At 64.4% G+C, this 25,584-nt stretch overlaps 1 protein-coding gene across 1 annotated transcript in view; it reads right to left on the reverse strand.

The window, feature by feature from the left end:
* Positions 1-1,253: 1,253 nt before the first annotated feature.
* LOC140470040 (uncharacterized) overlaps positions 1,254-25,584 on the reverse strand; it is a 31,073-nt gene continuing 6,742 nt past the window's right edge. Inside the window, exons 2-5 of the mRNA XM_072566499.1 lie at positions 23,785-24,025; positions 22,204-23,175; positions 2,821-2,914; positions 1,254-1,510 (exon numbers count right to left, since the gene is read on the reverse strand). Of these exons, the coding sequence (XP_072422600.1) occupies positions 1,254-1,510; positions 2,821-2,914; positions 22,204-23,175; positions 23,785-24,025 (1,564 nt within the window). The remainder of the gene's footprint in view (positions 1,511-2,820; positions 2,915-22,203; positions 23,176-23,784; positions 24,026-25,584) is intronic.

Genomic DNA, 25,584 nt, shown 5'->3' on the forward strand with positions numbered 1-25,584 from the left:
CTTTCTCATGTGTGTCGGGGGGGAAAGAAGTGGTGGATTGGCACAAGATGAGGGAGGGGGCATGGTGGGCACCAGAAGGAAGCTGGGTGAATGTTTCCAACAAGGCCCTGGGGCAAGGGAGGGAGGGGGGAGGTGTGGGTGCTCGAAAGGTTAATCTCTCTGACAATGTTTGGGGTGAAGGGGGGAGGGGGAAGAGAGAGAGAGAGAGAGAAGTGGACACAGGATTCGACTTGCACCCTTCCCCTCCTGCCTACCAACCCCCACCTGCCCTTTATGCTGGATACAGTTTGAACTCCTGTTCCTGTGCAACAGGCTGGAGGAGGAGGGGGCTGAATGGCCTCCTGTTCCTGTGTAACAGGCTCGAGGAGGGAGGGGGCTGAATGGCCTCCTGTTCCTGTGCAACAGGCTGGAGGAGGAGGGGGCTGAATGGCCTCCTGTTCCTGTGCAATAGGCTGGAGGAGGAGGGGCTGAATGGCCTCCTGTTCCTGTGTAACAGGCTCGAGGAGGAGGGGCTGAATGGCCTCCTGTTCCTGTGTAACAGGCTCGAGGAGGGAGGGGGCTGAATGGCCTCCTGTTCCTGTGTAACAGGCTCGAGGAGGGAGGGGGCTGAATGGCCTCCTGTTCCTGTGTAACAGGCTCGAGGAGGGAGGGGGGCTGAATGGCCTCCTGTCCCTGTGTAACAGGCTGGAGGAGGAGGAGGGGCTGAATGGCCTCCTGTCCCTGTGCAACAGGCTCGAGGAGGGAGGGGGCTGAATGGCCTCCTATCCCTGTGTAACAGGCTGGAGGAGGAGGAGGGGCTGAATGGCCTCCTGTTCCTGTGCAACAGGCTGGAGGAGGAGGAGGGGGCAGAATGGCCTCCTGTCCCTGTGCGCAGAGCACGCACTGAAGAATAAAAATACCACCCCTCCGCCCTGTTAGTGGGATTGTGCCATGCACAGGGTGTGATGAAGGGCGGAAGTGGGGTTACGAAGCGTTGGCCGTGAGGGGAAGCGGGAGCGGAGGAGGGGGATCATTTAAAGGTTTCAAAAGGTGTCCCCGTGGAGTTGCTGGCTCTTGGAAGGACGGTCCAAACAGTGACTCAGCGTTATCGCGCGGACGCAGCATGGCCGACTCGCGGGAGGGCGGGGCCCCTTCGGCCTATCTCTCAGGCCCAGAGCTGCTGACTCATGGACAGGGGGCAGAATTGCTGAGTCACGGGGCGGGGGTGAGAGAGGGCGTCAGCGATCAACGCGGGCAAAGGTCACCGTGCTGAGTCATGGGGCGTTCAAGGGCACTCGGCTTTGCCTGGAGTGGTCAGCCCAGGCGCACACTTTCCTCCGCCAACCCCCTTCCCCGACCCCACCGTCGCGAGGCACCGGGCACCACCTCAGAGACCACCAGCTCCCAGTGTGGCACCGCCACTGCACGGCCGGGGGGGGTGCAGACACAAGCAGGACACTGCGGTTCACAGAGCTCGGGGGAGATGTGGCTGGGGTGGGCCGCTCGGATAGGGGATCCAGGGTCCGACCTCCTAGAGACTGCCAAGACATACCCCAGTGACAACGCTACTGGGCGTTGTGGGAGGGAGGGGCCAGCGCCGAGGGAATGGGCGCTGTGGGAGGGGGGGGTCAGCGCCGAGGGAGTAGGCGCGGTGGGAGTCAGCGCCAAGGGTACAGGCGCTGTGGGAGGGAGTCAGCGCCGAGGGAACGGGCGCTGAGGGAGGGGGAGGGGGGGTCAGCGCCGAGGGAACAGGCGCTGTTGGGGGGGGGGGCAGCGCAGAGGGCACGGGCACTGTGGGAGGGGGTCAGCTCTGAGGGAGCGGGTGCTTTGGGGTGGGGGGGTCAGTGCTGAGGGAGTGGACGCTGTGGGGGTGTCAGTGCTGAGGGAGAGGGCACGGTGGGAGAGTCAGCGCTGAGGGAGTGGGTGCTGAGGGAGCGGGCACAGTGGGGGGGGTCAGAGCTGAGGGAGCGGGCACTGCGAGGATTCAGCACTGAGGGAGCACTTGTTGTCAGCAGTCAGTGAGAGTGGGGGAGGAGGCAGAGGGAGGTTACGGTCAGTAACAGTTGCTGGAAACCTGCCTGTCGACTGGAAGGACGTGTTGTGGTTTTACCTCGAAAGATTAACCAGTGTCTCGGGCTCAGGTCACTGTGCATTCAAAGATAGCGGAGGGGTTACATTTTTGTGAAGAGCACTGGGGTCTCAATTCATAGAAGGGCAATGCTTGGAATCTGTTCGCAGGAGGGGACATCAATTAACCTCTCCATCCCAGTTACTGATCAAACACACAGCGCCCACTCCCTCGGCGCCCGCTCCCTCCCTCGGCGCCGACCCCCTCCCACAGCGCCCACTCCCTCGGCGCCGACCCCCTCCCACAGCGCCCGCTCCCTCGGATCCCCCAACAGGTGGAAATTGAGGATTCATCGTGGAGCCAATCCCTTGAATTTTGGTAACGCAGACGCTGAGGGTGGGCAGATGTTTGATGCCCACACTTCCTGGCTTCAGGGAGAGCCCACATTACCACATACCCACGTTCCTGTCTCTCACATACAGACACAGCTGTTAAAGACAGACCCACCCCAAAGTCACACGCTGCCCACTCCTGTAGGCCCGGAACCACAACAGATGGAGATCCCCCTTCCCGATTAAACCCCTCAGCCTGGGGATGTAACCCCTCAATTCCCATTCCCAATTAAATGGGAACCGGGAGTGAGCATGAGGAAGGGGGGGGGGAAACGGGGAGGGAGCATGAGGAAGGGGGGTGGGGGGGGGGAATGGGGAGGCAGCATGAGGAAGGGGGGTGGGGTTTAAGCCTGGGGAGCAGAGAGCTGGCTGTGTACTCACCCACTGCGCGGAACAGACAGGCTCCATCTTCCTTCATCCTCTTAATGACAAAGCCCTTCTTCTCACTGAGAGCTTTCTCAAACCAGTGTTCCTGCTGCAGCACAGGGAGGGTGGGCAGGGGAACGGGGTGGGGGGTGCAGGGAGGGTAAAGGGAGAGAGAGAGAGAGAGGAGAGAGGGGTTGGAGTGGGGCGGGGGGAGGCAGATCAGTTATTGTGGATGACAGCATCATCCCCCCACCCACCAGTCTGCCCTCACTCACTCAGGTTTTCAGTACCTCGCTTCAGTCTCACCTGATGCCGCGGGAGGGTCAGTGCTGAGGGAGTGGGTGCTGTGGGAGGGTCAGTGCCGAGGGAGCGGGCACTGTGGGAGGGTCAGTGCTGAGGGAGCGGGCGCTGTGGGAGGGTCAGTGCTGAGGGAGGGTCAGTGCTGAGGGAGTGGGGGCTGTGGGAGGGTTAGTGCCGAGGGAGCGGGCACTGTGGGAGGGTCAGTGCTGAGGGAGCGGGCGCTGTGGGAGGGTCAGTGCTGAGGGAAGGTCAGTGCTGAGGGAGTGGGCGCTGTGGGAGGGTCAGTGCCGAGGGAGTGGGTGCTGAGGGAGGGTCAGTGCTGAGGGAGTGGGCGCTGTGGGAGGGTCAGTGCTGAGGGAGTGGGCGCTGTGGGAGGGTCAGTGCTGAGGGAGTGGGCACTGTGGGAGGGTCAGTGCCGAGGGAGTGGGCACTGTGGGAGGGTCAGTGCCGAGGGAGTGGGCGCTGTGGGAGGGTCAGTGCTGAGGGAGTGGGCGCTGAGGGAGGGTCAGTGCCGAGGGAGTGGGTGCTGAGGGAGGGTCAGTGCCGAGGGAGTGGGCGCTGAGGGAGGGTCAGTGCCGAGGGAGTGGGCGCTGAGGGAGGGTCAGTGCTGACGGAGTGGGCGCTGAGGGAGGGTCAGTGCTGAGGGAGTGGGGGCTGTCGGAGGGTCAGTGCTGAGGGAGTGGGCGCTGTGGGAGGGTCAGTGCTGAGGGAGTGGGGGCTGTGGGAGGGTCAGTGCTGAGGGAGTGGGCGCTGTGGGAGGGTCAGTGCCGAGGGAGTGGGTGCTGAGGGAGGGTCAGTGCTGAGGGAGTGGGCGCTGTGGGAGGGTCAGTGCTGAGGGAGTGGGCGCTGTGGGAGGGTCAGTGCTGAGGGAGTGGGCACTGTGGGAGGGTCAGTGCCGAGGGAGTGGGCACTGTGGGAGGGTCAGTGCCGAGGGAGTGGGCGCTGTGGGAGGGTCAGTGCTGAGGGAGTGGGCGCTGAGGGAGGGTCAGTGCCGAGGGAGTGGGTGCTGAGGGAGGGTCAGTGCCGAGGGAGTGGGCGCTGAGGGAGGGTCAGTGCCGAGGGAGTGGGCGCTGAGGGAGGGTCAGTGCTGACGGAGTGGGCGCTGAGGGAGGGTCAGTGCTGAGGGAGTGGGGGCTGTCGGAGGGTCAGTGCTGAGGGAGTGGGCGCTGTGGGAGGGTCAGTGCTGAGGGAGTGGGGGCTGTCGGAGGGTCAGTGCTGAGGGAGTGGGCGCTGTGGGAGGGTCAGTGCTGAGGGAGTGGGCGCTGTGGGAGGGTCAGTGCTGAGGGAGTGGGCGCTGTGGGAGGGTCAGTGCCGAGGGAGTGGGGGCTGTGGGAGGGTCAGTGCCGAGGGAGTGGGCGCTGTGGGAGGGTCAGTGCCGAGGGAGTGGGCGCTGTGGGAGGGTCAGTGCTGAGGGAGTGGGCGCTGAGGGAGGGTCAGTGCTGAGGGAGTGGGGGCTGTCGGAGGGTCAGTGCTGAGGGAACGGAATGCATACCGGCGGCTCTTCAGAGACCCTCCTCTTCATATCACACAACCCCCCCCCTCCTCCCCCAACCAAAAGGGCCTTCTCACCCTCCAACCGATGAGCAATGGGTAGTGCACCGGACACCAGATGAGTTCAATGCTCCTTTTGGTGCAACAGCACTCCCTGGTGCCCAGACACATGCGGTGCAGCAGCTCAAAGCGAACCTCTCCCTCCCTCCCTCCCACCCTCAGCCCTTCACACAAACACGCTCCGTGCTCTCCCTGCCCATTGGGCACGTGGACCAGAACAGAATCACACAGTCACAGAAGCAGCCCTTTGGCCCATCGAGCGAGTGCTGCCAGATCCCAACTCACTCCTGAGCGGACCCCAGATTCCCTGCTTTTCCAATCAGCTGCCTCAAGGCTCCCCTCCCTTAGACCTCCTGCCCCTTCAGCCACAGACAGGGTCAGCTGCTCTCTGCCCACTGTGCCCACTCCCCCTTGACAAGGTATGGCGTCCGCTTCTGATCACCCTGTTGGGAGGAAGGGCGCGAAGGTACCGGAGAGATTTCCCGGAGACTGGAGGATGAGAGTTAGGGAGGAACAGGCTGGGGACCCTTCACTAGAGGTTGAGGGTTAATAAAATCTCCAGAGGTGTAGGTACAGGTGAATTTTCCCCGAGATCGGGGGGGATTTCAAGACTGGGGAGCAATCTTTTTTAAAAAAAACACAGGGGAAGGGGAAACGATTTTCCCAAATTGCACAGCACTGAAGACTTCGGCCCAACCAGCACTTCCCTGGCCCACATCCCTCCAACCTTTCCTCCTCCATCCACAACCCCCCAACCTCAATGAAAGAGCAGTGCTCTGAAAGTTAGTGCTTCCCAATAAGATCTGCTGCTCTCCCACCTGGACTAGTGGGATTTTTAATGTCCTACGTCATGGACTTGTTCAAATGTTTTTTTTTTTAAAAACTGTCTCCCCCACCCCATCCTCTGGAAGATCATTCCACACACGCACCACTCTCTGCGTCAAAAGTCTTCATTCAATCTCCCCCCCGAAAGCCATGCTCCCCAGTTTTGAAATCGCTCACTCTGGGGGCAGGACACCTGCCATTATAACCCGACCGTGCCCCTCGTGATTGTGTAAACTTTTCTAAGGTCATCCCATAACCTCTTGTGCTCCAAAGAGGCAAATCCCAGCCTGCCTTGGTAACTCTTAACGTTCCAAATCTGGCCAACGTCTTGGTCAATCTCTTTCCAAACCCTCTCCAGTCAATAACGTCCTTCCTGTAACAGAGCCCCCAGAACTGGACACTGTTCTAGACTCCCCTCACCCCAGGGGGGAAAAGACCGTGTCTATTTACCCTATCCATACCCCCCTCTATGATTTTCTAAACCTCTATAAGGTCACCATCCAGTGAAAACAGTCCCAGCCTCTCCTTCACTCTCTGTTCCTGGTCTTGTCCCAGTAAATCCCTTCCCGAACCCTCTCCGGGTGAATCATGTCCTTCCTGTAACAGTGCGACCGGAACTGGACACACTGCTCCAGACGAAGCCTCACCAAGGTCCTGTATAACCCCCAACCGCCTGTTGGGATGGGCAATGAAAGCTGCTTACCCAGTGACATCCCCATCCAGTGAAGGAGATTCTCAAAGAAAACAGCAACGTGTCACTCCCTGAGGAGTGCTCGGTGCGATCAGAGTTCCCAGGGGTCTTTCCAAACGCTCCGGCCGAAAAGGAGGGGATGCGGTTCGAGGTGCGGGATCGGCCGCAGGGTGGGGGCAAGGCAGAATGGCGTCCTGCCTTCGCCGAGAAGGGCCTGAGCGTGGCAGCAGGGACGTCGCAGAGTCACGCAGCCTGGAAACTGACTCTTCGGCCCATCCCGCCCATGCTAACCCCAATACCCTAACCTAATCCAGTCCCCTGTTCGCCAGCACTTGGCCCCATCTCCCCCTAAACCCTTCCTATCCATGTCCCCCCCCCCCATCCTTTTAAATGTTATCATTGTACCAGCCCCCACCACTTCCTCTGGCAGCTCGTTCCACACACGCACCACCCTCTGGGTGGAAAATGTTGCCCCTCAGGTCCCTTTCCCCCCCCTCTCACCTTAAACCTACCCCCCTCTAGTTCTGGGCTCCCCCACCCCAGGGGGAAAAGACCTTGTCTATTTACCCTATCCATGTCCCCCCCCACCCCATGATTTTATAACCCTCTAGTTCTGGGCTCCCCCACCCCAGGGGGAAAAGACCTTGTCTATTTACCCTATCCATGTCCCCCCCCCCACCCCATGATTTTATAACCCTCTAGTTCTGGGCTCCCCCACCCCAGGGGGAAAAGACCTTGTCTATTTACCCTATCCATGCCCCCCCCCCATGATTTTATAAACCTCTATAAGGTCACCCCTCAGCCCCCGACGCTCCAGGGAAAACAGCCCCAGCCTGTTCAGCCTCTCCCTGTAGCTCAGACCCTCCAACCCTGGCAACTTCCTTGTAAATCTTTTCTGAACCCTTTCAAGTTTCACAACATCTTTCCGAGAGTAAGGAGACCAGAATTGCACGCAATATTCCAACAGTGGCCACAGCATGAACCTCCTGATGCTGCCTGGATTGTTGTGCTCTTTAGATTAGATTAACTACAGTGTGGAAACAGGCTGTCCGGCCCCACAGGCCCACACTGACTCTCCAAAGAGTCCCTCCAGCACAGCCAACCCACCATAACCTGCACATAGGCATGGTGTGTAGGGGTTGAAGGTGGTGATAGGGATCAGGAGGGGGTGGAGGAGGGGAGAGATAGGGAGAGGATGTAGGGGCTGGAGGAGGAGATGGGGATAGGGAGGGGGGTGTAGGAGACTGGAGGAGGGGACGGAGATAGGGAGGGGGTGTACGGGCTGGAGGAGGGGGACGGAGATAGGGAGGGGGTGTAGGGGCTGGAGGAGGGGACGGAGATAGGGAGGGGGTGTAGGGGCTGGAGGAGGGGACGGAGATAGGGAGGGGGGTGTACGGGCTGGAGGAGGGGACGGAGATAGGGAGGGGGTGTAGGGGCTGGAGGAGGGGACGGAGATAGGGAGGGGGTGTAGGGGCTGGAGGAGGGGACGGAGATAGGGAGGGGGTGTACGGGCTGGAGGAGGGGACGGAGATAGGGAGGGGGTGTACGGGCTGGAGGAGGGGATGGGGATAGGGAGGGGATGTAGGGGCTGGAGGAGGGGACAGGGATAGGGAGGGGGGTGTAGGGGCTGGAGGAGGGGATGGGGATAGGGAGAGGATGTAGGGGCTGGAGGAGGAGATGGGGATAGGGAGGGGGGTGTAGGAGACTGGAGGAGGGGACGGAGATAGGGAGGGGGTGTACGGGCTGGAGGAGGGGACGGAGATAGGGAGGGGGTGTAGGGGCTGGAGGAGGGGACGGAGATAGGGAGGGGGTGTACGGGCTGGAGGAGGGGATGGGGATAGGGAGGGGGTGTAGGGGCTGGAGGAGGGGGACGGGGATAGGGAGGGGGTGTAGAAGCTGGAGGAGGGGGACGGGGATAGGGAGGGGGTGTAGGGGCTGGAGGAGGAGATGGGGATAGGGAGGGGATGTAGGGGCTGGAGGAGGGGACGGAGATAGGGAGGGGATGTAGGGGCTGGAGGAGGAGATGGGGATAGGGAGGGGGTGTAGGGGCTGGAGGAGGGGACGGAGATAGGGAGGGGATGTAGGGGCTGGAGGAGGAGATGGGGATAGGGAGGGGGTGTAGGGGCTGGAGGAGGGGACGGAGATAGGGAGGGGGTGTACGGGCTGGAGGAGGAGACGGAGATAGGGAGGGGGTGTAGGGGCTGGAGGAGGGGACGGAGATAGGGAGGGGGTGTAGGGGCTGGAGGAGGGGACGGAGATAGGGAGGGGGTGTAGGGGGAGGGGGCGGAGATAGGGAGGGGATGTAGGGGCTGGAGGAGGGGGACGGGGATAGGGAGGGGGTGTAGAAGCTGGAGGAGGGGGACGGGGATAGGGAGGGGGGTGTAGGGGCTGGAGGAGGGGACGGAGATAGGGAGGGGGTGTAGGGGGAGGGGGCGGAGATAGGGAGGGGATGTAGGGGCTGGAGGAGGGGACGGAGATAGGGAGGGGATGTAGGGGCTGGAGGAGGAGATGGGGATAGGGAGGGGGGTGTAGGAGACTGGAGGAGGGGACGGAGATAGGGAGGGGGTGTACGGGCTGGAGGAGGGGACGGAGATAGGGAGGGGGTGTAGGGGCTGGAGGAGGGGACGGGGATAGGGAGGGGGTGTAGGAGACTGGAGATGGGGACGGGGATAGGGAGGGGGTGTAGGGGGCTGGAGGAGGGGACGGAGATAGGGAGGGGGTGTAGGGGGCTGGAGGAGGGGACGGAGATAGGGAGGGGGTGTAGGAGACTGGAGGTGGGGACGGAGATAGGGAGGGGGTGTAGGAGACTGGAGATGGGGACGGGGATAGGGAGGGGGTGTAGGGGCTGGGGGAGGGGACGGGGATAGGGAGTAGGTGTAGGGGGCTGGAGGAGGGAACGGGGACAGGGAGTGGGTGTAGGGGGCTGGAGGAGGGGACGGAGATAGGGGGCTGGAGGAGGGCACAGGGATAAGGAGGGGATGTAGGGGGCTGGAGGGGGGCACAGGGATAGGGAGGGGGTGTAGGGGGCTGGAGGAGGGCACAGGGATAGGGAGGGGGTATAGGGGGTTGGAGGAGGGGACGGAGATAGGGAGCTGACGAAAAGCAGTCTGGAGAGTCTGCCGGCAAAGAGATTGGGATGGGTCTGGCCTTAGGTTTGCCGGATGCAAGGCTGGCATTCCAGACAGAGAGGGGAGAGGAACGGGATGAGCTCCTGTCTCATCTGGGTCCAGCAAAGAGCAGGGATTGGGAATTGAGGCAAGGATCACCAATCAGCACCCCTCCACCCCTAATAACCAGGCAGCAGCGAAGATGAGAGTCAGTCCGGCAATGCCCAGAGAGAGACCGCAACAAGATCAGCCAACAGCAACCACAACCACCAAAATAAAACTCGCCATCCATGTAGGAAAACTATATCCCAGGACATTCAAGAGAGCGGGCGCTGGTGTTCAATGAGATCATGACAGATCCTCAGCTTCACATCACAGCCTGCCCCCAGACCCCCTCCAATCCCCTTCCCGATTAAACCCCTCGGCCCGGAATATAACCCCTCGATTCCCCCTTCCCGATTAAACCCCTCGGCCCGGAATATAACCCCTCGATTCCCCTTCCTGATTAAACCCCTCAGCCTGGAATATAACCCCTCGATTCCCCCTTCCCGATTAAACCCCTCGGCCCGGAATATAACCCCTCCAATCCCCTTCCCGATTAAACACCTCGATTCCCCATTCCCGATTAAACCCCTCGATTCCCCTTCCCGATTAAACCCCTCGGCCCGGAATATAACCCCTCGATTCCCCTTCCCGATTAAACCCCTCGATTCCCCATTCCTGATTAAACCCCTCGGCCCGGAATATAACCCCTCCAATCCCCTTCCCGATTAAACCCCTCGGCCCGGAATATAACCCCTCGATTCCCCTTCCCGATTAAACCCCTCGGCCCGGAATATAACCCCTCGATTCCCCTTCCTGATTAAACCCCTCAGCCTGGAATATAACCCCTCCAATCCCCTTCCCGATTAAACCCCTCGGCCCGGAATATAACCCCTCGATTCCACTTCCTGATTAAACCCCTCGGCCTGGAATATAACCCCTCGATTCCCCTTCCTGATTAAACCCCTCGGCCTGGAATATAACCCCTCGATTCCCCCTTCCTGATTAAACCCCTCGGCCTGGAATATAACCCCATGATTCCCCTTCCTGATTAAACACCTCTCTCCCTCTCAGCCTTGACTGACAATTCCCAAGAAGGAGCTGGAGGCAGTGATGGAAAAGTAGGACGACAGATTTAACCATCCAGAACTCTGACAGGTAGTGGGAATGCCAAATCACTGGCATTTCTAAAGGAGGCAAGGTCAGCCAAGCTGATCGGATGTGTCCTACAAAGAGACTGTAGTTTCCTCCTGGGTCTCTGTTCTTTCATATATGAACAATCCTGAACTGCAGTGTGGCTGACCCATTAACAACTACCCGGGAGGGAGTTACAGACCGGAATCTAATCGAGGGGTTCGGGGTGGGGTTTATATACAGAATAACAGATACCCAGGGGAGGGAGTTACAGACCGGAATCTAATCGAGGGGTTCGGGGTGGGGGGGGGTTTATATACAGAATAACAGATATCCCGGGAGTGAGTTACAGACTGGAATCTAATCGAGGGGTTCGGGGGGGTTTATATACAGAATAACAGATACCCCGGGAGTGAGTTACAGACTGGAATCTAATTGAGGAGAATGGTTTAAAATTGCGCCCCCCAAGAGACTATTTTACTTACAGACCTTCCCCAAGCGATGATAGAAATTGGTACAAACCCAACGTTGAGCAGACACTGAGATGAGCCATGAACGGGAAACGTATGAAGGGATATAGGTCAGCAGTAGGCAGACGCGGGACTGGTTACCATCGGGCTGATGGGCGTGGACTGGTTGGAGCAGAGGGGCTGTTTCCGCACTGTGCCACTCCGTGGGCCCCAGTACTGATCCCCACGAGTTCAAGGCTGCCTTACTGAACGCGGGCCCTTTATCCCAACTCTGCCCGCCACCAATCCTCTCTCTATCCACGCTCAGACATGATCTTCAAGGATATCTTCTGAAGAAATCTTAGCACAAGCCTTTTCGAAGTGCAAATCCGTTTCACCTACCTCTCACCACCCCCCCCCCCCCCCCCCCCCCCCACACCTGGTTTTCAGACAGCATCACATTGGCTGCGGTTACATACAGAATATTCCAACACTGCCAAAGACTGCTCAACCCACCATTAAACTGACACTATATGCAAGACTTGTATATATTGGTAATATCAGCCCCTCTGTTTGTTTATATATGACACAATTACATCAGTGAGCCAAGCAAATGTAGCGTCGTACAGCATTGAAACAGACCCTTCGGTCCAACCTGTCCCAGATATCCTAACCTAATCCAATCCCCGTTTGCCAGCCCTTGGCCCCATCTCCCCCTAAACCCTTCCTATCCATGTCCCCCCCCCATCCTTTTAAATGTTATCATTGTACCAGCCCCCACCACTTCCTCTGGCAGCTTGTTCCCCACACGCACCACCCTCTGGGGGAAAAAGTTACCCCTCGGGTCCCTTTCCCCCCCCTCACCTTAAACCTACCCCCCTCTAGTTCTGGGCTCCCCCCACCCCAGGGGGAAAAGACCTTGTCTATTTACCCTATCCATGCCCCCCCCTCATGATTTTATAACCCTCTAGTTCTGGACTCCCCCCACCCCAGGGGGAAAAGACCTTGTCTATTTACCCTATCCATGCCCCCCCCCCATGATTTTATAACCCTCTAGTTCTGGACTCCCCCCACCCCAGGGGGAAAAGACCTTGTCTATTTACCCTATCCATGCCCCCCCCCATGATTTTATAACCCTCTAGTTCTGGACCCCCCCACCCCAGGGGGAAAAGACCTTGTCTATTTACCCTATCCATGTCCCCCCCCCCCATGATTTTATAACCCTCTAGTTCTGGGCTCCCCCCACCCCAGGGGTAAAAGACCTTGTCTATTTACCCTATCCATGTCCCCCCCTAATGATTTTATAACCCTCTAGTTCTGGACCCCCCCACCCCAGGGGTAAAAGACCTTGTCTATTTACCCTATCCATGCCCACCCCTCATGATTTTATAAACCTCTGAAAGGAGACCCCCTCAGCCTCCGACAGTCCAGGGAAAACAACCCCCCCACCTCTCCCTATCGCTCAAACCCTCCAACATCCTACCCTGTAGCGGGGAGACCAGAATGGAACGCAGTATTCCAAAAGAGGCCTCACCGATACAGCCGCAACATGACCTCCCGACACCTGACCCATAAAGGAGAGCACAGCAAACAACTCCTTCACTGCCCTGACTACCTGAGACTCCACTTCCAAGGAGCTCACACCCTGCACTTCAAGGTCTCTTTGCTCAGCAACACCCCCCCCCCCCAGAACTCGAAGTTTTCAAGTCCTGTCCAGTCAAAACACAACCCCCCCCCCCCCCCCCTTATCCAAATTCAACTCTGCTTGCCTCCTCTGGTCGAGGTCCTGTTGTGCTCTGAGGTAACCTTCTTTATGGTCCACTCCACTGACCATTTTGGAAACATCTGCAAAGTTACTGACCTCCCGTACTCAACACCCAAATCGATGACAAAAAAGCAGGGGACCCAGCACCAAACTGCTTGCACATCCTCCCTGAGCCCTGGAGAAGCAACTTTGGGCGTTTTATGATTCACACATTGAGACATTTCAAGTATTCTGGACGAAAGTGCAGCCTTAACAGCTATCCAAAATATGTAACCTCTGGATGAGGTTACATACATAAAACGGTAAACTCATGCGTTTTAGGCAAGTTCGGTAATCTCCCAAAATTGCTAAATACACAAACATGATCCCTCACACTTCTATAAGTTTTTTGCACCGGACAACACATCTAAACTCAGAATAACGAGTATACATTGCATACAGACGATATAACCTCATTCAGAGTTGAAATGTACAACCAACACATACAAACAGGATTTGATGTGACACAGTACACATCCACCTCCCAAATTCAAATATACAAGTGATATTGGGATATCATTTTGGATGGAGATTAGAAACATCAGAACACACACACACTCGGCCCCAGCTCAATCACTAGACACCTCCTTATCCCACCCATCCCCTCTTGCCACCTCCCTCACTCTCCTACCAACACTGAAATGCACACACACCCTCCACCCTCTTCGCTTCACCCCCACCTCCTCCAAACTCAGGCTCGTGTCCACTCTCCCTCCAGCCTGATAGTCCATTCAATCACACGCCTCCTTCAGACCCTGACGCATCCCATTCCCTCCCCCCCCCCCCCCCCCACCCCACACACAACCACCCTGTAACCCCACACACCCTCAGACCCTGACACACACTACTCCTTCCCACCAGCCAACCCACCTCCACACATGGACTGCCTCACCTCCCCCCCCCGGCCACTTCACACCTCGCCCTCAGGCGCGCCTCGGCACACCCTCAAACATAGAGGTTTCTCTCTCTGCCCCTCAACCCCGTCTAGCACTTCCACCCTCCACTCAACCCTTCCTCCTCCACACGCGCCCTCCACCCTCACCCCCCGCCATCTGCACTTCCCCTCGCCCCCACGTCGCACCCTCCATCTGCACCCCCCCAGCCGCACCCACCCAACGCCCCTTCCACCTGCACGCCCTCCACACATCCCCTCACCCCCCGACGCCCCCTCCCGCACATCCCCTCACCCCCCGACGCCCGCTCCCGCACATCCCCTCACCCCCCGACGCCCCTTCCCGCACATCCCCTCACCCCCCGACGCCCCCTCCCGCACATCCTCTCACCCCCCGACGCCCCCTCCCGCACATCCCCTCACCCCCCGACGCCCCCTCCCGCACATCCCCTCACCCCCCGACGCCCCCTCACCCCCCGACGCCCGCTCCCGCACATCCCCTCACCCCCCGACGCCCCCTCCCGTACATCCCCTCACCCCCCGACGCCCCTTCCCGCACATCCCCTCACCCCCCGACGCCCCCTCCCGCACATCCCCTCACCCCCTGACGCCCCCTCACCCCCCGACGCCCCCTCCCGCACATCCCCTCACCCCCCCGACGCCCCCTCCCCCCCCGACGCCCCCTCCCGCACATCCCCTCACCCCCCGACGCCCCCTCCCGCACATCCCCTCACCCCCCGACGCCCCCTCCCGTACATCCCCTCACCCCCCGACGCCCCTTCCCGCACATCCCCTCACCCCCCGACGCCCCCCTCCCGCACATCCCCTCACCCCCTGACCCCCCGACGCCCCCTCCCGCACATCCCCTCACCCCCCCCGACGCCCCCTCCCGCACATCCCCTCACCCCCTGACGCCCCCTCCACCCCCCGACGCCCCCTCCCGCACATCCCCTCACCCCCCGACGCCCCCTCCCGCACACCCCCACCCCCCCTCACTGCCGCCACACCCCCCCTCACCCTCCGCCGCATCCTCCGACACACCCCCCCTCACCCCCGGCCACAACCCCCCTCACCCCCGACTCTCCTGCCACATCCCCCCCCCCCCTCACTCTCCTGCCACATCCTCCGACACAACCCCCCTCACCCCCCGGCCACAACCCCCCTCAACCCCCACTCTCCGGCCACATTCCCCCCCCCCTCACTCTCCTGCTACATCCTCCGACACACCCCCCCTCACCCCCCGGCCACATCCCCCCCCCTCACTCTCCTGCTACATCCTCCGACACACCCCCCCTCACCCCCCGGCCACATCCCCCCCCCTCACTCTCCTGCTACATCCTCCGACACACCCCCCCTCACCCCCCGGCCACATCCCCCCCCCTCACTCTCCTGCCACATCCTCCGACACAACCCCCCACACCCCCCCGGCCGCAACCCCCCTCACTCCCCGCCGCATCCCCCCCCCTCACTCCCCGCCGCATCCCCCCCCCTCACTCCCCGCCGCATCCCCCCCCCTCACTCCCCGCCGCATCCCCCCCCCTCACTCCCCGCCGCATCCCCCCCCTCACTCCCCGCCGCATCCCCCCCCCTCACTCCCCGCCGCATCCCCCCCCCTCACTCCCCGCCGCATCCCCCCCCCTCACTCCCCGCCGCATCCCCCCCCCTCACTCCCCGCCGCATCCCCCCCCCCTCACTCCCCGCCGCATCCCCCCCCCCTCACTCCCCGCCGCATCCCCCCCCCCTCACTCCCCGCCACATCCCCCCCCCTCACTCCCCGCCACATCCCCCCCCCTCACTCCCCGCCACATCCCCCCCCCTCACTCCCCGCCACATTCCCCCCCCCCTCACTCCCCACCACATTCCCCCCCCCCCCAATCCCCGCCACATCCCCTTTTGATAAAGTCCCACACAAGAGGTTAGTGAGTAAAATTAGGGCGCACGGGATTGGGGGCAAAGTACTTGATTGGATAGAGAATTGGTTGGCTAATAGGAAACAAAGAGTAGTGATTAACGGCTCTATTTCGGAATGGCAGGCAGTGACCAGTGGGGTACCGCAGGGATCCGTGCTGGGACCGCAGCTTTTTACAATATATGTAAATGATATAGAAGATGGTATCAGCAATAACATTAGCAAATTTGCTGATGATACAAAGCTGGGTGGCAGGGTGAAATGTGATGAGGATGTTAGGGGATTACAGGGTGACCTGGACAAGTTAGGTGAGTGGGCAGATGCAGTTTGATGTGGATAAATGTCTGGTTATCCACTTTGGTGGCAAGAACAGGAAGGCAGATTACTACCTCAATGGTATCAAATTAGGTAAAGGGGCTGTTCAGAGAGATCTGGGTGTTCTTGGACACCAGTCAATGAAGGTAAGCGTGCAGGTACAGCAGGTCGTGAAGAAGGCTAATAGCATGCTGGCCTTCATAACAAGAGGGGATTGAGTATAGAAGCAAAGAGGTTCTTCTGCAGCTGTACAGGACCCTGGTGAGACCACACCTGGAGTACTGTGTGCAGTTCTGGTCTCCAAATTTGAGGAAAGACATTCTGGCTATTGAGGGAGTGCAGCGTAGGTTCACGAGGTCAATTCCTGGAATGGCGGGATTACCTTACACTGAAAGACTGGAGCGACTGGGCTTGTATACCCTTGAGTTTAGAAGACTGAGAGGGGATCTGATTGAAACGTATAGGATTATGAAAGGACTGGACACTCTGGCAGGAGGGAACATATTTCCGTTGATGGGGGAGTGCCGAATCAGAGGACACAACTTAAAAATACGGGGTAGACCATTTAGGACAGAGATGAGGAGAAACTTCTTCACCCAGAGAGTGGTGGCTGTGTGGAATGCTCTGCCCCAAAGGGCAGTGGAGGCCCAGTCTCTGGATTCATTTAAGAAGAATTGGATAGAGCTCTTAAAGATAGTGGAGTCAAGGGGTATGGAGATAAGGCTGGAACAGGATACTGATTAGGAATGATCAGCCATGATCATATTGAATGGCGGTGCAGGCTCGAAGGGCAGAATGGCCTACTCCTGCATCTATGGTCTATTGACATCCCCCCCCCCCCTCACTCCCCGCCACAATCCCCCCCCCCTCACTCCCCGCCACAATCCCCCCCCCCTCACTCCCCGCCACATTCCCCCCCCTCTCACTCCCCGCCACATTCCCCCCCCCTCACTCCCCGCCACATTCCCCCCCCCCTCACTCCCCGCCACATTCCCCCCCCCCTCACTCCCCGCCACATTCCCCCCCCCCCTCACTCCCCGCCACATTCCCCCCCACATTCACCCCCCCCTCATTCCCGCCACATCCCCCCCCCCCTCACTCCCCGCCACATTCCCCCCCCTCTCACTCCCCGCCACATTCCCCCCCCCTCACTCCCCGCCACATTCCCCCCCCCTCACTCCCCGCCACATTCCCCCCCCCCTCACTCCCAGCCACATTCCCCCCCCCCTCACTCCCCGCCACATTCCCCCCCCCCTCACTCCCCGCCACATTCCCCCCCCCCTCACTCCCCGCCACATTCCCCCCCCCCTCACTCCCCGCCACATTCCCCCCCCCTCACTCCCCGCCACATTGCCCCCCCCCTCACTCCCCGCCACATTCCCCCCCCCCACTCCCAGCCACATTCCCTCCCCCTCACCCTCCCGCCGCACCTCCCCCTCACTCCCGCCGCACCTCCCCCTCACTCCCGCCGCACCTCCCCATCACTCCCGCCGCACCTCCCCCTCACTCCCGCCGCACCTCCCCCTCACTCCCGCCGCACCTCCCCCTCACTCCCGCCGCACCTCCCCCTCACTCCCGCCGCACCTCCCCCTCACTCCCGCCGCACCTCCCCCTCACTCCCGCCGCACCTCCCCCTCACTCCCGCCGCACCTCCCCCTCACCCCCCCCTCACTCCCGCCGCACCTCCCCCTCACTCCCGCCGCACCTCCCCCTCACTCCCCGCCGCACCTCCCCCTCACTCCCCGCCGCACCTCCCCCTCACTCCCCGCCGCACCTCCCCCTCACTCCCGCCGCACCTCCCCCTCACTCCCGCCGCACCTCCCCCTCACCCCCCGACACTCCATCCGCACCTCCCCCCCCCCTCACTCCCCGCCACATTCCCCCCCCTCACTCCCCGCCACATTCCCCCCCACATTCACCCCCCCCTCATTCCCCGCCACATCCCCCACCCCTCACTCCCCGCCACATTCCCCCCCCCCCTCACTCCCCGCCACATTCCCCCCCCCCTCACTCCCCGCCACATTCCCCCCCCCTCACTCCCCGCCACATTCCCCCCCCTCACTCCCCGCCACATTCCCCCCCCCTCACTCCCCGCCACATTCCCCCCCCCCTCACTCCCCGCCACATTCCCCCCCCCTCACTCCCCGCCACATTCCCCCCCCTCACTCCCCGCCACATTCCCCCCCACATTCACCCCCCCCTCACTCCCCGCCACATTCCCCCCCCCTCACTCCCCGCCACATTCCCCCCCCCTCACTCCCCGCCACATTCCCCCCCCCTCACTCCCCGCCACATTCCCCCCCCCTCACTCCCCGCCACGTTCCCCCCCCCCTCACTCCCCGCCACGTTCCCCCCCCCCTCACTCCCCGCCACATTCCCCCCCCCCTCACTCCCCGCCACATTCCCCCCCCCCTCACTCCCCGCCACATTCCCCCCCCCCCTCACTCCCCGCCACATTCCCCCCCCCTCACTCCCCGCCACATTCCCCCCCCCTCACTCCCCGCCACATTCGCCCCCCCCTCACTCCCCGCCACATTCCCCCCCCCTCACTCCCCGCCACATCCCCCCCCCCTCACTCCCCGCCACATCCCCCCCCCTCACTCCCCGCCACATTCCCCCCCCCTCACTCCCCGCCACATTCCCCCCCCCTCACTCCCCGCCACATTCCCCCCCCCCCACTCCCCGCCACATCCCCCCCCCCCCACTCCCCGCCACATCCCCCCCCCCCACTCCCCGCCACATCCCCCCCCCTCACTCCCCGCCACATTCCCTCCCCCTCACTCCCCGCCACATTCCCTCCCCCTCACTCCCGCCGCACCTCCCCCTCACCCTCCCGCCGCACCTCCCCCTCACCCTCCCGCCGCACCTCCCCCTCACTCCCGCCGCACCTCCCCCTCACCCCCCTCACTCCCGCCGCACCTCCCCTCACCCTCCCGCCGCACCTCCCCCTCACCCCCCTCACCCTCCCGCCGCACCTCCCCCTCACTCCCGCCGCACCCCCCCCTCACTCCCGCCGCACCTCCCCCTCACTCCCGCCGCACCTCCCCCTCACCCTCCCGCCGCACCTCCCCCTCACCCTCCCGCCGCACCTCCCCCTCACCCTCCCGCCGCACCTCCCCCTCACCCTCCCGCCGCACCTCCCCCTCACCCTCCCGCCGCACCTCCCCCTCACCCTCCCGCCGCACCTCCCCCTCACCCTCCCGCCGCACCTCCCCCTCACCCTCACCCCCCGACACTCCCGCCGCACCTCCCCCTCACCCTCCAACACTCCCGCCGCACCTCCCCCTCACCCTCCAACACTCCCGCCGCACCTCCCCCTCACCCTCCAACACTCCCGCCGCACCTCCCCCTCACTCCCGCCGCACCTCCCCCTCACCCTCCCGCCGCACCTCCCCCTCACCCTCCCGCCGCACCTCCCCCTCACCCTCCCGCCGCACCTCCCCCTCACCCTCCCGCCGCACCTCCCCCTCACCCTCCCGCCGCACCTCCCCCTCACCCTCCCGCCGCACCTCCCCCTCACCCTCCCGCCGCACCTCCCCCCTCACCCTCCCGCCGCACCTCCCCCTCACCCTCCCGCCGCACCTCCCCCTCACCCTCCCGCCGCACCTCCCCCTCACCCTCCCGCCGCACCTCCCCCTCACCCTCCCGCCGCACCTCCCCCTCACCCTCCCGCCGCACCTCCCCCTCACCCTCCCGCCGCACCTCCCCCTCACCCTCCCGCCGCACCTCCCCCTCACCCTCCCGCCGCACCTCCCCCTCACCCTCCCGCCGCACCTCCCCCTCACCCTCCCGCCGCACCTCCCCCTCACCCCCCGACACTCCCGCCGCACCTCCCCCTCACCCCCCGACACTCCCGCCGCACCTCCCCCTCACCCTCCCGCCGCACCTCCCCCTCACCCTCCCGCCGCACCTCCCCCTCACCCCCCGACACTCCCGCCGCACTCCCCTCACCCTCCCGCCGCACCTCCCCCTCACTCCCCTCACTCCCGCCGCACCTTCCCCTCACCCCCCTCACTCCCGCCGCACCTCCCCCTCACTCCCGCCGCACCTTCCCCTCACCCCCCTCACTCCCGCCGCACCTCCCCCTCACCCCCCCGACACTCCATCCGCACCCCCCCTCACTCCCGCCGCACCTCCCCCTCACCCCCGACACTCCCGCCGCACTCCCCTCACCCTCCCGCCGCACCTCCCCCTCACTCCCCTCACTCCCGCCGCACCTTCCCCTCACCCCCCTCACTCCCGCCGCACCTCCCCCTCACTCCCGCCGCACCTTCCCCTCACCCCCCTCACTCCCGCCGCACCTCCCCCCTCACCCTCCCGCCGCACCTCCCCCTCACCCTCCCGACACTCCATCCGCACCCCCCTCACCCTCCCGCCGCACCTCCCCCTCACCCCCCCGACACTCCATCCGCACCCCCCCTCTCACCCTCCCGCCGCACCTCCCCCTCACCCTCCCGCCGCACCTCCCCCTCACCCCCCCGACACTCCCGCCGCACCTCCCCCTCACCCCCCGACACTCCCGCCGCACCTCCCCCTCACCCCGCACCTCCCCCTCACCCTCCCGCCGCACCTTCCCCTCACCCCCCTCACTCCCGCCGCACCTCCCCCTCACTCCCGCCGCACCTTCCCCTCACCCCCGCCGCACCTCCCCCTCACCCCCCCCGACACTCCATCCGCACCCCCCTCACTCCCGCCGCACCTCCCCCTCACCCCCCCGACACTCCATCCGCACCCCCCTCACCCTCCCGCCGCACCTCCCCCTCACCCTCCCGCCGCACCTCCCCCTCACCCTCCCGCCGCACCTCCCCCTCACCCCCCGACACTCCCGCCGCACCTCCCCCTCACCCCGCACCTCCCCCTCACCCTCCCGCCGCACCTTCCCCTCACCCCCCTCACTCCCGCCGCACCTCCCCCTCACTCCCGCCGCACCTTCCCCTCACCCCCCTCACTCCCGCCGCACCTCCCCCTCACCCCCCCGACACTCCATCCGCACCCCCCTCACCCTCCCGCCGCACCTCCCCCTCACCCCCCCGACACTCCATCCGCACCCCCCTCACTCCCGCCGCACCTCCCCCTCACCCCCCCGACACTCCATCCGCACCCCCCTCACTCCCGCCGCACCTCCCCCTCACCCCCCCGACACTCCATCCGCACCCCCCTCACTCCCGCCGCACCTCCCCCTCACCCCCCCGACACTCCATCCGCACCCCCCTCACTCCCGCCGCACCTCCCCCTCACCCCCCCGACACTCCCTCCGCAACCCCCTCCCCCTCCGACACTCCCTCCACACCTCCCCTCCCCCTCCGACACTCCCCTCCACACCTCCCCTCCCCCTCCGACACTCCCTCCACACCTCCCCTCCCCCTCCGACACTCCCTCCACACCTCCCCTCCCCCTCCGACACTCCCTCCACACCTCCCCTCCCCCTCCGACACTCCCTCCACACCTCCCCTCCCCCTCCGACACTCCCTCCACACCTCCCCTCCCCCTCCGACACTCCCTCCACACCTCCCCTCCCCCTCCGACACTCCCTCCACACCTCCCCTCCCCCTCCGACACTCCCTCCACACCTCCCCTCCCCCTCCGACACTCCCTCCACACCTCCCCTCCCCCTCCGACACTCCCTCCACACCTCCCCTCCCCCTCCGACACTCCTCCACACCTCCCCTCCCCCTCCGACACTCCCTCCACACCTCCCCTCCCCCTCCGACACTCCCTCCACACCTCCCCTCCCCCTCCGACACTCCCTCCACACCTCCCCTCCCCCTCCGACACTCCCTCCACACCTCCCTCCCCCTCCGACACTCCCTCCACACCTCCCCTCCCCTCCCCCTCCGACACTCCCTCCACACCTCCCCTCCCCCTCCGACACTCCCTCCACACCTCCCCTCCCCCTCCGACACTCCCTTCACACCTCCCCTCCATCTACAACCCCCTCACCCTCTGACACTCCCGCCGCACCTCCCCTCACCCTCCGACACTCCCGCCGCACCTCCCCTCACCCTCCGACACTCCCGCCGCACCTCCCCCTCACCCTCCGACACTCCCGCCGCACCTCCCATCACCCTCCGACACTCCCGCCGCACCTCCCCCTCCGACACTCCCGCCGCACCTCCCCTCACCCTCCGACACTCCCGCCGCACCTCCCCTCACCCTCCGACACTCCCCGCCGCACCTCCCCTCACCCTCCGACACTCCATCTACAACCCCCTCACCCTCCGACACTCCCGCCGCACCTCCCCTCACCCTCCGACACTCCCTCCACACCTCCCCTCCCCCTCCGACACTCCCGCCGCACCTCCCCTCACCCTCCGACACTCCCGCCGCACCTCCCCCTCCGACACTCCCTCCACACACATCCCCCCCCCCCAGCCCTCACCTGCTCCAGCTTGGCCGGGTCCTGGTGCTGCTGCTGCTGCTTCTCCCGGGCCTCCCTCTCGTACTCGTCCTCGCTGTTGTACCCGGGGCCGGCCCCCTCCTCGTCCTCCTCGTCGTCGTCGTCATCGTCCTCCTCGCCCCGGGGCGACAGGCGCCGCCGTCGGTGCTGCTGCTGGTGGCGCTGGTGCAGCTGCTGCTGGAGGAGGCGGCGGCGGTGCTGCTGCAGGAGGTGGTGCAGGAGACCCCCGCCCGGACCCCCCGCGCCCCCACCCCCCCCCTCCTCCTCCTCCGGGCCCGACCCCCACCCCGGCCGCCCCGGGGGGGCTAGGGGAGCCCTGGGGCCTCCTGTAGTGCAGCAGGTGGTGGTGGTGGTGCAGGCCCAAGGGGGGCACGGGGGCTGGGGGGCCCCCACCTCGGTGCTGCTCCCCCCTGCGGTGGGGGGAGGCTCGGTGGCGCCTCTTGTGGTGGTGGTGGTGGTGGCGGCGGCGGTGGCGGCGCCGCGGGTACGGCGCCGCCTCCTCCTCCTGCAGCAGCCGCCAGTGCGAGGCCTGGGCCTGGGGCTGGGGGCACATCCCGGGGCCCCCGACCCCCCCGGGGCCGGGGGGGCCCGACTCCTCCACCGAGGAGGAGGAGGAAGAGGAGGAGGCGGCGGAGGAGGAGGAGGAGGAGGCGGCGGCGGAGGAGGCGGCGGGCGAGCAGCCCGGGGACGGGCAGGGGGCCGACCCGGAGGAAGGCCCCGGCTCCCCCCCGCCGCCCCCCGCCGACGCTGAAATCGAGGCCGAGGCCTGACAGGCCGCGTCCTCCCCCGAGGCCGAGGAGGCGGCGCCCGAGCCCGGGGTGGGGCAAGGGGACGGAGACGGAGAGGTGGAGGAGGACGAGGACGAGGACGAGGCGGAGCAGGAGGAGGAGGAGGAGGAGGAGGAGGAGGAGCAGGCCGGCGCCGGCGGTGTAGGCGAGGCCCGAGGCCTGGGGCCTACCCCGGGCTCGTCCCCCCCGCGCTCGGCCGGCGGCTTGGGGAGGATGGTCATGGCGAGCGGCGCTGAGTCAAACACTGTCTATAAACCCCCCCCTCCCCTCCCACCCCCACCCCACCCCGCCCCCCCCCGCCCGAGGCCCGGACACAAGCCCCTTGCCCCCTCCCTCCTCCAGTGAGAGGCGAGAGAGACCCTCCGTCCGACCGATCGACCGACCGTCCGTTCGCTGGCTGGCTCGCTCTGCCGCCCTCACTTCCGCCCCGCAGCCGCAACGCCACTTCCGGCAGGCAACACAGCGCTCTCCTCCACCACACCACCCCACCCCCACCTCGGGAGACCGACACGCCCCGCAATGACGTCAGGCACGCGCCAGACCTTCAGAGGCGGCTTTCCAACCGCTCCCGCCCCAACCCCGAGCGTACGCACCGACGTCACGTACGCGCCAGTCCTTCAGAGGCGGCCTCCAACCGCCCCCGCGCCCAGCGTGCGCGCTGACGTCAGCGCGCTCGCCCCGCACTGATGTCACCCACTCGCCCTTCAACGGTTTTCCACCCCCCCCCTCAACCACCTTCACCCAGAGGGAGAAAGGGTTTACGCGCTGACGTCACCGCGTCTTGGACACCGCACGGCGCTTCGCCCGCTGTGACGTCACGGCGTCCGGCTGCTTGCCCCGCAGCGTCGTCAGCACGGGACTGACGACGGCTCGCGACCTCCCCGCGCTTCTGCCCCGCACTGACGTCACGCACACGCCAGTCTGTCAGAGGCGGCTTCCAACCGCCCCCACGCCCAGCGTGCGCGCTGACGACACCCACTCGCCCTTCAACGGTTTTCCACCCCCCCCCCAACCACCTTCACCCAGAGGGAGACAGGGTTTACGCGCTGACGTCACCGCGTCTTGCAAACCGCCCCGTCGCTTCGCCCCGCTGTGACGTCACGGCGTCCGGCTGCTTGCACCGCAGCGTCGTCAGCACGTCGTCGCTTCTGCCCGGCACCGACGTCACGGCGGGTTGCCCCCGGCAACGACGTAACGTCTACGGCGGCAGCGCCCACGACAAATGCTGACGCGCGCCGCCGCTCTCTTTCTCTCTCTCTCTACTCACCCCATAGCTGGCTGTACTTCACCGCTGTCCAGCTTTGCCCCCGCACCGACGTCAGAGCGTCGGTCGCTATGCCCCGCAGTGACGTCGCCCCGCAATGACGTCACCACGGCGGCCCATACGCATGGAGCTCCAAACGGGGCGGGTCCGCGCACCGTCGCCACGCCCACACGTCTCGACGTCACCTCTGGAAGCACGTCAATACCGGAACGTGCCCCCCAATGACGTCACCCGCACAGTTGCCCCCACCATGGGCACCGCAGCCTCAACTCCCCCTCTCTCTCTCTCCAGCGCACCCCACCGCCACCATACCCAGAGGGAGAAAAAAAAACATTAAGACAGTTTCCTCAGACCTGGCCCCACCCCGGGGCATCGCTGGCGGCCACCTCCTCCTCCGGCTGGAAAACTCCTTGCCCCGCAAAAGGGAGGTCGACCTTTACGCACCCTCCCCGACCCGCCTGAGACGTCACGTCGCGTCCGCCCCTCCCCCTTCCCCGCCGAACGTCACCGCGCACCAGCCGATTCCCTGTGACGTCAGCGCGCTGGGTCCACCTGCCGCGCATCGAAGTCACCGCGCACCAGCCGATTCCCTGTGACGTCAGCGCGCTACGGCCCTGGCCCCGCCATATGGGCGTCACCCCGCCTCACCTTCGCCCCGCCCCCACACCCCACGGTGTGACGTCCCCGCGCACCCGCTGCGCCCACCGGACGCCCTCAGCCCCGACGTCACCACGCAGTGCTTGCCCCGCAGCGACGTCGCCGCTCGCCCACCTTTCTGGCCGCGGGGACGTCACCGCGCGGGCTCACGTTTGCCCCGCAATGAGGTCATCACGCTCTCACCCCGCCCCCTCCACAACCAGCGTCGAGGAGGCAACAGACGTTCCAGATCAAAGTCGACGGCGATTTTTTTAAACCTAATTCCTCCCCTGGCGCAGCTCCGCTGCCATTACCTTTTTTGTCCTTCTCTCTCTCTCTCTCTCTGTCTTTCTGGGGTTGTCGTTTGTATGTTTTCCTTTGGCGCTGACCTTTGACCCTTGCATGCCAACAAGCACCCACTGCATTTGGCTAGCGCCCGATCTGGCTGGAATGGGCTCCTCGCAGCCCTCCCCCCCCCCCTTTCCCTCTGCCCGGTCTCTGCCGGTGCCTTCCCCCATCCCCCCCGCCCCGTCGCCTGGCACAGCTCCATGAGGTCACCTCTCCTCCAGTGGAGGAAAGCCCTCGCCTCCTCGCCTTCCCCCCACCCCCCGACCAACCACCACCCCTCAACCTTTCTTCGTCCAGCTGTACCCTCCAGCGCGGGCAGCGTCCCCA

Source organism: Chiloscyllium punctatum, chromosome 50 (assembly GCF_047496795.1).
Source record: "Chiloscyllium punctatum isolate Juve2018m chromosome 50, sChiPun1.3, whole genome shotgun sequence".
Taxonomy (NCBI): Eukaryota; Metazoa; Chordata; class Chondrichthyes; order Orectolobiformes; family Hemiscylliidae; genus Chiloscyllium; species Chiloscyllium punctatum.